Raw genomic sequence first — 12,458 nt, forward strand, 5'->3', positions numbered from 1 at the left:
AGGAGCCTTTACCCGGAATCACACAGATGGCAAAGCCAGGTTTCAAGCTCGAGGCCCTGACCCCATCCAGTACCGGCTCAGACTCATCATGGCTGTATCTGATAGTACACAGGATGATCCTCGGTGCTCAGCTGGTGAAATTTGTACTCCTAATACTTATGTATCTACTTGGCTGTCTATTAGAGAAATAGAGGTTTCCTACTTACAGTCATTTCCTTTTAAAATTAACTTACCGAGTCCTCACTTTGGCAGGACATATGTGAAAATTGGAACGCTGCAGAGATTAGCATGGCCCCTGCCTGAGGATAACACCCAAATTTGTGAAGCCTTCCAGATTTCCACCTATTACATCACTCACATCTCAATAGAATAAATAAATAAAATACACTTATTTATCAGCACTATTCACAATAGCCAAAACATAGAAACAGCTCAAATGCCCATCGAACAGATGACTGGAGAAACAAAATGTGGACTATCCATACAATGGACTATTACTCATCCATAAAAAGCAACAAAGTACTGATACGCGCTCCAACATGGATGAACCTAGGAACTACCATGCTGAGTGAAAGGAACCAATCTCAAAAGGCCACACACTGTATAATTCCATTTATGGGAAATGTCCAGAAGAGGCAGAGCCGTAGAGACAGAGAGTAGATTAGTGCTTGTCAGGGACTGGGGGAGCTGGGAATGGGGACCACCTGCTTCGTGGGTGTGGGGTTTTATTTTGGGGGGGGATGAAAGTGTTTGGGGACCAGACGGGGGTAGTGGCTTTTACAACACTGCAAAGGTACTAAATGCCCCTGAATTGTTCACCTCGAAGTGGTTTCTTTTATGTTCTGTCATTTTCATGTGAATAATTAAAAAATTAAGTTTAGAGAAGGAAATTAGTTTACTTAAAAAAATTAATTTACTTAAAGAAGACTGTGAAGTACAACCTAGCACAGGGGGCATGCAGATGTGGGGAGAATCATGCAGGCGGTACTTGGAAATGATGGCGCTGTATTATGCCATTAAGAACGGAAGGCATCTCCTTAAGGGCCGAGTCTGGCAGAGTCTGCATCTTGCCCTCCTTTGTTTTTTTTTCCCCCTGCAGCCAGCTCAGTGCTTAAGAAATACTTGTTGAGTTCAGCTCAGCCCGGCTCAGCCCGGCTTAGTTAATTGAGTTAAGGCGAGCTGAGTAGTACTGAATGCACCAGCTGGCTGGCCTGGAAGAGATCCAAGTTGAAGATGTTACGAATCACACTAATTCAATAAGCTGCTGCAAGGTAGTCTAAGTAATGAGACCGTGCGCCTTTCCGTACCTGACTTACCCGTGTTCTGCTCGCACCTGATGCGCCGTACCCACTCCGTAATATCATAGTTCTCTTCCTCGAATCCCCTGGGTGTGTTTGCTGAAGACATCAGGCAGAGAGTGGGGGAGAAAAGGAAAAACACAGTGCTCCTCAGACTCGGCTGGAAGCACATGGGTGGTGGAAGGAAGGGCCCGAATGAAGGAAGCAGAGAACTTTCTGTCTGTCTGTCTCTGTTTGGGTGTGGTGACAACATACATCTTCCTTGTCCAAAGCAGTGATCACGCGACTAGTGGAGCAATATAACTAAGAGCTCATGCACTTGACTCTGATTGCCTGAGTTTGAAGCCAGCTGAGGATCTTCAAGAAACTAATTCATCTCTCTGTACCTCTGTCTCCTCACCTGTAAAATGAGGGTGATCGTAGTACCTACTGTCACAGGGTTACGGTAGGATTTAATGAAATGACACCTGGCAAGCACTTAGCACACAGTTCTGGGAACAACATACACGCTCCGAAAGGTTAGTTGTGATGATTAGCAGTGGCCAGCACTGCAGAAGGGTGTGTTTGAAATACACGGCCGGGCCGGTGCCCGGAGACCAGCTCTGCAGACACGAGAGCACAGAGCAGAACAGTTAGTTGTTTGTAAACATTCTAACCAGAAGCACATGGCTCACTCATGTAGGTTCTTCTGGAACGGTGATGTAAGCTCCCAGAATGAGGAGGGAGTAGCAGGAATCTGGCTGTTGTTCTCCCTTCTGGCAGGATCCTACCTACAAAGTGAGTCCCCAGCGGCTGCCCGCACCCAGAGACTAGAAAAAAGGCTGCAAAAAGCTTCCCTCTTTTTGCTCCGCTCTGGGAAACTGCTCTGTTAGTGTTAAGATCTGCATCCTTGGCTAATAAATCAGTCCTGTACGGCAGGGGTGCGTGTGGTGGTCTCCACTCCGGGATCTCTAACCCACCTGCAGGGCTGCATGCAGGTGGAAAGGGCAGGAGGTGGGCATCCAGAGGTGTGATTTCTCAGATTCACCGTGCACTGCGCTGCTGCATGGTCTTGGTCAAGTTCCTGCCTCTTTCTGAGCTATTGTTCCTCATTTATGAATCAGTGAGAGGGCAAGGGTTGCAGAAAAATCACTGATTTCAAGCCTATAAAATATGAGGAGCTATTTCTTTAAATGAAAGCGTCCAAGGGAACTGAATGTACCAACAAACACAAGAATTGCTGCATGGTTGAAAGACAGGCCAAGGGAGGGGTCCTATAGGCACAGCCTCTGAGTTCTGTCACCCATCCTCCTTGCTCCCCTCTGCTGTCTTCCTGCATCCCCCAGCACATTCTGAAACCTGCCGACTAGAAGGAATTCGTGTGACAAGATTAGGCTAGGGCATTAGGGGGTCCCCGAGGTGGTCTCCAGCAGCATGGAGAAGGTAGAGGGCAGATCTGCATGCAGGTCTGCCTGCCCCTTACTACCAGTGTGACATGGGAGTACAGGACATCAGGTCTTTCTGCCCACCCGGCATTCATTCCTCCTTCTGGTAAGAGCACCTCAGTATTCTTGGGGGACCCACTCACTCTTACTCCATGCTTGTGGTTTGGCTATGCTTCGGCAGTGAGCACGTGACTGGCGCCTGGGCAATCAGATTATTCTGTCCCCCTTGCCATAGTCATTGGTTTAGCAATGGGCAGCTGAACTGAACCTGTCAGACCGCCCCCCCCCCAGACATAACCCTGGGACTTTTACAGGAGCAACCAGGAGAAAGCTTGGATTTGACTCCAGGAAGATGTAAAACAGATAAAGAGAGCCAATCTAAAAATGAAACCACAGGGAAGAGCAGAGCCAAAGAGATGAAGAGAGGCAAATTCCTAAAGACTTAATTGAGGGCCTAGATCCAGCCGTGCCTGAAGCTAATACAGCTCTTGCTTCTCAGTTAAATAATCTAATATATTTTTGATCTGGCTGAAGTTCATTTAAGATAGGAGCTTATCACTTTGCAACTGAAACCTCCTGACCAATACACACAGGCAAGTTATTTATCCCTGTAAGTTTCAGTGTTCTCATCTACTAAGTGTCTCTAAAAAGCTCTAAACCTCACCTTTAAGCCGATCTATAAACACATATATCACACAGCAGGACATGAGCAATAGTGGGCAGTCTTGAATATGTCTTAGTTCTAAGAAAAGCAAAACAAGTCCACTTTATTCTCTCAATGAGGGTGGGGGTGGGGGAGCAAAAGACAAATAAATGTCCATTACAAATAGGAATGGAGAAAACAGGGTAAGGCCACAAATTAACCAGAAAATGCCATGGGGAATGCATGAGGCCCTGCTTTTGGATTTTTCAGTTAGATGGGAGCGGTCAGCAGAGGGCTAAGATTCCCGAAGTTCTGGAAGCAGGGCTGAGCCTGAGGGAAACCCCCAGTCACATAAGCCCCCAGGCTCTTGAGGCTAAGGAAAATCTCAGGGAACCGTTGCGATGAATTTGTCTTAGCGCAGAAGGTTCAGAGGACTGAGCTCTGCTGCTGTGGGTGAGCTCCTGACAGTCCATTGCAGTTCACAGCCAACTTTGTGCACGTGGCCAGATATTCCCTGGACAGACAGACTGGCCCTTTGTGGCTCAGGAGAGCTGTTCCTGGGGAATGCCACCTCAGAACATTCCTTGTGGTCTGCTCAAGAACCCTTGAAATCAAAAGCCCCGAGCTCCCCTTGTCACAGCCGCGGCACATAAATACCACCGGGGGGGATTTCCCACGGAATTTTTTGTAGCCACTCAAATGTTTCATTTCCCATTGTTTGCCAGCCCCTCTTGGAGCCTCAACTGTCAAAGCAGCAGCAGACCCAGGCTGCTTTTCCCCCAGGATCCCCCCGTGCTTGCTTTTGCTTCCCCTCCATGTTGGGAAGCTGGCGTTGGTTGGATATTGTGGGCTCGGCTAGGGAATAAGGTCTGTTAGTCAACTAGTGAAGCAAGTCAGCAGAGGGAATACCCGGCCCTCCCCAGCCCACCCTGCTGGGAAGGCAGAGCTCTGTGCCATCCCCCAGGGTATTGTTATAATCAGGGCGGCTAATAATCATATTTATAGAAAGAAATCCCTTCCACAAATCCAAAGCACTTGACCAAAATATATGACGCAGCTGTTAATTTTTCGCTTTTTAAATATGAGCCCGAAACATTTTTTCCCCCTTACTCAGCGTGTTTTAATGGAATTCTGAGTTGTAGTCCATACACCAGTGTGTAGAAAAGATCATCTTTATTGATTGACTGCAAAGCATCTGTTTTAGACAGGCTCCTTGCTAGGCATTCTGGGGACTCGAATACGAATGAGTTGTAGCCGCCTGTCCGTAAGGAGCCCATCATTGAGGGAGGCATAGAGACTTCAAGGCAACATGGGATGCGAGGAAGATGGGGAGTTTGTTCAGGGGATTTTGGTCTGAGGAGTAGCCAGAAGGATGCGCATGTGCTCGGTCACCAGTTGGCACTGAATATATGTAGTAGGCATCACCCTGGGCACCCAGACAAGGCCGGGCATGTGTGGAATAGCCTGATTCCGTGAGATCAGGAATGGTGAGGATGCCTGTAAACATCCCTTCACCAGGGCCCGCCCCCTTCACAACAGAGGTTGCCCCTGTGATGAATTCATTTAAGTAGCCATTCATTCATCCATCCATCCATCCATCCATCCATCCATCCATTAAAGCCACAAATATGAACGGATTTCTTTAGGATGTGCCAAATCAGACTAGTCTGAGGACAGCCATTAAATGAATACATAAGATTATAAATAAAGAAATATACAATACAGGAACAATCGAATACACCTATGAGAATCTGCCTGCCCCCCATTACTGATCTCCTACTTTATGCCAAGTGCTGCGCGGGCTACAAATGTGGGTCAACACTTTGTGCAGCAAAACCCTGAAGACCAACCGGAACTCCAGATGGAAAGAGGTGACAAGGGCATGCTCCAGTTTGCATGGCACTGTCTACACCCATGGACACTCTGGATCCTGCCAGCAAGACGGGGGCAGGCAGTTTAGGGGCTACTCTCTTCACTTTGCAAGGCAGGAATGCAAGGCTCAGAGAAGTGAAGGGACAGAGCCTGCCTGAGGTCACACAGCCAGATAGACCGGGATTGCTGTGCCTACTTCACAATGATAGCAACAGAAGTAGAGTGAAATGGCCATTTTATTTTCCCCAAATCCCACTACGTGTCCTTGCAGAGGAAACAAAAGTGCAAAATTCCACCTGGAAGGGAAACTTGAGATCTCGAGACAGCGGAGTCTCAGAAAGTAGAGATTGGGAGATTTTAACGCAGGACATGAATTCCAAGGCATCTCTCTTCTAATGGGACCTCTCCTCCCTGCCTCCCAGGGGGCGGGTCTTAGGCTGGCCAGAGTGTGATGTGAAGTCACCAGAACTTAATTTATCCACACCTCTGATATCCCAGACATCACGGTACTCTTGTGAAGAGGGTATTAAGACTCCCATTTTCCAGATGAGGAGGTTGAATCCCAGACCACACTCAACTAGGCAGTAGCAGAAGCTGAATTCCAACTCTGGTCCATGCGATCTGAGCCCCGGAACCTGTGGAGCGTCCGCGGGGCGGCCGACACCCGGAGCTTCCTCCCCCAGGGGTCCTAGGAGTCCCCGCAGGAGGATGCAGGTGGAGCGGGCCTGGAGGCGCAGGGGCCCAGGGCAGGGGCTGAGGCTGCTGTGTTGCCCGCCCGCTTTTTAACATGGTGGCATCCCTGACAGACACCCTTGTCCTTTTCCTGTGCTGGCCATCGTAACGCAATAAATAAAGCCTTAGCGTAACGTGACCTGAGCCAGGCAGTAAATGATGGCACTGTCAGTTGTACGCGACTGTTGAAACAAACACAGACTGCAATCATCGCGCTGTACCGGGAGAAAGACATTTGGCAAATGAGATTCCATTTTCACATTGGTTTGTGCTGAGCATATAAATTTCCTGCGGGCCGGCCAGCGTTGGGGATGTGTAATTGATTGCCTGCATTATAATAAACAAGCCGTGACAGGTGATCATTCATCATATTCCGCTGAACGTTCCAGCACACCAGCAAACGGAGGAAGAGAGGGAACGCGCGAGCGAGGGGAGAGGAGAGGAGAGGAGAGGAGAGGAGAGGAGAGGAGAGGAGGAGCCTGGGGGAGGGGTGGGGGTTGGAAAGACCGAGTCTTCCCGACAGACTGAAAGCCAGGGAAGGGGCGGGCGAGAGCATCCGCAGAGCGGGCTCGGGAAAGTGAAAGCAATTACTATAATTCTTTTGATTATCTAATTTGTTCTTTCTGGTCTTCGTTGTAGGACCCTGCCCCCACCCCACTCCAACATAGGAGGTCCCCCTCGGGGACTCGGGAAGACACAGAGAATGCTCCTCCCAAGATTGAGGGGAGGAAGGGGAAAGGCGAGGTGGGGGAGGGGCCGCGTCTAGTTGTAACGGAGTAGATACATTCGGGGAAAACCTCGGGAGGAGGGGGTGTGTGTGAGCGCGCGAGCGGGTGCCGGACTCAGCTTCGCTGCTGCGCTGTGATGCCTCCAATCAGAGGGCTAGGAACCAGCCTCCTTAAATAAAAAATTTTAAAGGGTGTTTGAAAAACACGCACGCACACACAAGCGAAAAGTTCCTTTTATTAGAGAGAAGGACAGAATCCAAGTTGGCATGGGATCTGTTTCCAGAAGCCTGTCCTATGGTGCTCCCTCTCCCCCGCCTCGTCCCCCACCCCAGCCTCTCTCTGTGCCCTTGGCCCGGGGTTGGGGGTCGAACAGGAGCTGTTGGGAAGCAACCCCCTCTCCAGGCGCGTCCACGTGGACAGACACGAGGCGGAAGCACATTGGCCTATGAAGGACAGAAAGACAAATGAAGAACTCTGGAGCCGGGCATGCATTAAATAAGTACTTACATTATTGCAAAGGCCCAGGCCCTCAACTAGGGGGTGAGTGAAGAGCGGGGACGGAGGGGGGTGGAATGGTCTCCCCAGTTCTCACCCAGTCTATTTCCAGCCTTCCCGTCCCCGCCCATCAAATGCCCTCTCATTCCCACCCGGGTACCAAAAGCTTCGCGCAGGTGGGAGCCTCCAACCCCCGGGAGCTGGGAGTTGAAGGGGGCCTGGCCCGCGCTAACATCGGGGGCGGGGTCCGGATGGGGCTGGGCCGGGGGCGGGGCCTCTCTGAAGGGGGCGGGGCAAGTGCTGAAGAAGGAAGGTAACGTTTCAGGGGTCTTTGCTTCCTAGAGCCCTCTGCCTTTTTATCATAGCCTTAATAACTGTAATCTGTTACCTTTGAGGTTACTATAAAATCACCAATTTTGGAGAATCTCTTCAAGGGACCTGCCTCCTAAAACTGACCTCAGCCCCAGCAGCTTGGGCTGCTTCCCTGGGTGATCGGTGTTCTTTGAAAGATTAGCAGCTCATTTGGGTCTCCCAAGAATTCCAGGAGATACCTAGGGCAGGTGCTGTTGTCCCGATATGCTTATCCCTTCCCATCTCGGCATAGCAACCTCTAAATTAGGTAGGTCTTAGGGTCCTGATTTTACAGGGGAAAAGACTGAGGCACAAAGAAATGAAGTTACTTACTCCAGGCCCGGCAGCAAAAAGAATAAAGAATCGAATCCAAGGGTCTTCTTCCAGCATGCTTTCCAGCATCCCTATGAGGACGCATATTTTCTTCTTCCAAGCCTCATAAATAAGTGCACAAATATATATGAGGGGGCAGAGTTCAGTCTATTTGGGATGGTTGTGTGTCCAAGCCCTCACCAACCCTCTTTTTTATCTGCTATGTATCCCTCAGCTCTGCCCACTTTTCTCCACCAGCACTGTGCCCCTTGGTCCAAGCCATCTCTCTCCTGGACCACTGCTCCTAGCTCCTCACTGGACTCCCTCTTCACATTGTTGCCCACTCCCATCCCTTCCCCACCTGCAGCCAGGCTGGTCTGTGGGTTGTTGTCAGTGTGAAAACATTATTCAACCACTTCACCAGCTGGCTGGCCCTCCCTCCCTAGCTCCACATTATTATTATTATTATTATTAGATACATGTAATGGAAAATTTACCTTTTAACCATTTTGAAGTAACTCAGTGAGATTAAACAGATTCACACTGTTGTATAACCCTCATAACTATCTAATCCAGAACTTCTTGACCATCACCCCAGTTGAAACCCCTTACCCATTAGGGGTCACTCCCCATTCTGCCTCTCCCCACCCCCCACCCTGCACCTCCTCCACACCCCAAGCAGCCACCAGTCTGCTTTCTGTCTCTATGGATTTACTTATTCTGGACACTTCATATAAATAGGACCCTACAATATATGGTCTTTTATGACTTTGTCCTTCCCTTAGCATCATGTTCTCAATGTTCATCCATGTGGTAGTGTGTGTGTCAGAACTTCCTTCTTTTTTGTGGTCAAATAATATTCCGCTGTATGGATCTATCATCTTCTGTGAATCCACTGATGAACATTAGGCTTGTTTCCAACTTTTGGCTGTTATGAATACTGCCTCTCTGAAATGTGTGTATGAGTTTTCGTTTGGACATCTGCTTTCAATTTCAGAGGGTATATAGTCAGGAACGGAATTGCTGGCTCCTATGGTAATTCCGTGTTTCATCTGTTGAATCAATGCCAGACTGTTTTCCATTTTCCACGCAACTGCGCCATCTTACACGTCCACTAGCGGAGTGCGAGAGTTCCAGGTTTTCTAATTCCTTGCCAACACTTGCTATTTTCCTATTTTTTTTTTCTCCTTCCAGCCATCCCAGTGGGTGTGCCTAGCTCCATCTTTCAGGTCTCTCCCCCTCACTGTTATCCTCTAGCCTGTCATATCCTCAAAGGTGCCACTCTCTCTCTCTCTCTTAGGAGGGGCCTTGGTATATGCGGTGACTTCCCCCTTTCCTCCTCTCCAAGGCTAGAGCAGACCTCCGTCTGAGGATGCATCACACTCCCGTAGCCTTGCGCTCATTATCCCCCATTCAGTAATTTTACATTTCCTTCTATGTGTACCAATTAATGTCCATCTTTTCAACTTGACCACAACCTCCCTCCGACCCAGGCAGGGACAGCTCTGCTTTTGCCATCCAGGGCAACCCCAGCACTTAGCACCGTCCCCGGGAGATTCTAGGTTGCTCAATAAATATTTGGTGAATGGAAGGATGAAGAAGGAATGAGATCCGAGTTTGGGTTCTATGTCCTTGTGAATTTCTCTTTTCTTTTTTTCACTGTCCAGTGGAGTTAGCAGGCCTCAGTAAGTCAGGAACTGGAAAACCTCCCTTGTCCATAAGGCATCTGGACACTGATGGGGTTCTGGCCACAGAAATAGTACTCAACTAACATCTCCCTTCAGAGCCATTGTGATTCTGGCCCGGGATTCTGAGTCTTGCTTGGGAATGATGTCGGTCCTGCCCTGTAGTGCTGCTGAAGGTTTAGGAACTTGAAATGTATTTGCTTGGTGTAAACATGACCTCAGCATGACAAGGTGATCCCTGCTTTTGCCAAGCCATTAATTTTTACGTAATAGCAACGACCACAACAAACTGCATTTCCCCCCCACATTCTGAGTTGTGCTTAAGGTCAGATCTGTGGGATCGTGTGAGACAAAAAACCTTATAAACCAGAATATAGTGGTGAGTTCTCTGTGTTTACAGCTCCGCTCCTCTACACAGCTCCAAAGAGCTGAAAATTGAGGATTAAAAATTCATGCAGCTACTTTCTTTCCAAGAACTCCAAATGCTTCCGATGCTCTTTATCCTGTGAAGTCATTAGTGGTCGGACAACACCATGCCCATCTTGAAGACAGAGAAACAGAGGCCCAGAGACCTGAAGGGGCTTGCGAGGGTCCCCCTGATCAGGAGGCAGCAGGCTCAGGCAGAGACCCCCCTCCCACCCATTTTTCTAGTCCACATCCTCTCCATTAGCTTGATTAGGACAATTGATTTATTCATTCTTAGTGGTTGGGGGGGGGGGACCCAACATGCCATTTGTGTGATATAAATATCTCTGGAAAAAGCTAAAAAACATTGTGTCATACATATTTTCTTAATACCACAGTCAATCACATATGCCGAAGTGCATAGTTCCATCACCCGAGGAGGGGGTGGGGGGCAGTGGGGTGGAGGAGACTCAGGAGAGACTTAGCTCCGGAATCTTCAGTCCCAGCTAAAGATACCCTGCAGTTTTTTTTTTCTTTAGTATATTGCCTTTAGAAAACCAATGCTCGAGGTCTCAGAAGCTTGGTGTTGGGCCAGAACGTTAGTAGGCAGGAAAGCAAGGGTGCCAGGGTACCTGTTAAACTGGCCTATTTCCAAAGAAGAAGATGGGGATTGTCACTTTCTCACTCAGCGTGCTCCTTGGACTCACCAAAGGATTTGGATCTCAATGTGGTTCCTCTTCTTCCACCCCCACCCCCCATCATCAAAAGGCCTTTAATCCCAGTGATTCTATTGTTAGGAATTTAGCTCAAGGAAATAATCAAAGACATGTAAAATGGCTCGGTGACAGGATGGCCGTCACAACAGGTAGACGATGGTGAAAGATCAGAAGCAACTCCCATAGTCAACCATAGGCAATCAATAAGTAAGGTCTGTGGTTCATCCCCTAAAACCCTGCTCAGATTTAAAAAGAAAAAAAAAAAAAAGACTGAAAAGAAGTAAGCCCAAGTGTTCACAAGCCTTTGTCTTTGGATGTGGAAATTATGGCTAATTTTTTCTTTCCTGTTATAAGTTCTTATTTTGGGGTGATCTATTCAAAATCAATTTAAATTTCATTGACTGTGCTTTTTTTTTGGCTTTCGGCTCGGGGCGGCAAAGGTGCAACTTTCTTCGGTCGTCCCGAATCCGGGTTCATCCGACACCAGCCACCTCCGCTGTGCCGCCTAAGTTCAACCCCAACGAGACCAAAGTCGTGTCCCTGAGGTGCGCCGGTGGCGAAGTCGGTGCCACGTCTGCCCTGGCCCCGAAGATGGGTCCACTGGGTCTGTCTCCAAAAAAGGTTGGTGATGACATCGCCAAGGCAACCGGTGATTGGAAGGGCCTAAGGATTACTGTGAAACTGACCATTCAGAACAGACAGGCCCAGATTGAAGTGGTACCTTCTGCCTCTGCCCTGATGATCAAAGCCCTCAAGGAACCACCAAGAGACAGAAAGAAGCAGAAAAACATTAAGCACAGTGGAAATACCACTTTTGATGAGATTGTCAATATTGCCCGACAGATGCGACACCGATCTTTAGCCAGAGAACTCTCTGGAACCATTAAAGAAATCCTGGGGACTGCCTAGTCTGTGGGCTGCAATGTTGACGGCCACCACCCTCATGACATCGTAAATGACATCAACAGGGTGCGGTGGAATGCCCAGCTAGTTGACTACAAAGGAAAATGTTTCAATAAAGGATCATTTGACAACCAAAAAAAATAAAAAATAAAAAAATAAATTTCATTGACTCTAATGGAGACTTTACGAAATCACTATGATTTAGAAGTCAGAAATGGAACAGGAAGGGCACATAAGTAAAGGCCTGGAGATAGATCAGGGTCAAGGAGGAAAGCAGCCTGCCTGGACTGGGGGATTCCAAGTGCTGAGTGCTGAGAAATACAGTGGATTTGTGGGTAGTGGACAGACTGTTTATCTTTTGAAAGCCAAGGAGAGGAAAGCATATGCATATGACAGGCAATTGGGAGCCACTCTAGATTCTTGAACACAAAAAGACACTGGAAGTTCCAATCAGACGAAGAAGAGACGGTCCAAGAAGTGAATATGCTGGGAGTGAATCCGGTGGTCTCCTAATTCGGTTATGGAAGGGTCTGATTTCACTGGATCTGGGACTAAATGGTTTTGGAGAATCACAGAACTCTAGATACGAAAGAAGTCTTGAGCTTGGTTTCATTTTACAGACAGGACAACAATAGCCCAAAAAGTTAGACAGACTGTTCCCAGACCCCTACAGAACGATGGTGGCCGAGTTGGGACCGGCAACCAGGGATCCTTATTCCTAGTACCAGTCCCAGCCCACTTCGCTGCTGCCTGGGATCCCATTTCTGAGATGTTAACCGCATGAGCAACCTTCTAGGAAAACTGAAGATCTTGGCTTACTTTTTGGAGTCCCACCTAAAACGCTGTCTTTTCATTCATCTGTTCATCCAGCAGCTAGTAGAACACAGACAAGAC

General features: G+C 48.4%; 1 protein-coding gene and 1 non-coding gene across 2 annotated transcripts; both read left to right on the forward strand.

Annotated features, from left to right (window-relative positions):
* Positions 1–236: 236 nt before the first annotated feature.
* On the forward strand, positions 237–340 carry LOC116649105. The gene has a single exon (XR_004302626.1). It is a non-coding gene; the product is annotated as a U6 spliceosomal RNA (small nuclear RNA).
* A 10,747-nt stretch (positions 341–11,087) lies between these two features.
* On the forward strand, positions 11,088–11,697 carry LOC116649059 (60S ribosomal protein L12-like). Its single transcript, XM_032431551.1, has one exon. The coding sequence runs from the start codon at positions 11,253–11,255 to the stop codon at positions 11,568–11,570; it is 318 nt and encodes a 105-aa protein (XP_032287442.1). The 5' UTR covers positions 11,088–11,252; the 3' UTR covers positions 11,571–11,697.
* Positions 11,698–12,458: the final 761 nt, after the last annotated feature.

This window comes from Phoca vitulina, unplaced genomic scaffold, assembly GCF_004348235.1.
Source record: "Phoca vitulina isolate PV1807 unplaced genomic scaffold, GSC_HSeal_1.0 scaffold46, whole genome shotgun sequence".
NCBI lineage: Eukaryota > Metazoa > Chordata > Mammalia > Carnivora > Phocidae > Phoca > Phoca vitulina.

Bases quoted from the DNA above. Each gene is read 5' to 3' on its own strand.
- LOC116649059 (XM_032431551.1), top strand. From the start codon at position 11,253: ATGGGTCCACTGGGTCTGTCTCCAAAAAAGGTTGGTGATGACATCGCC.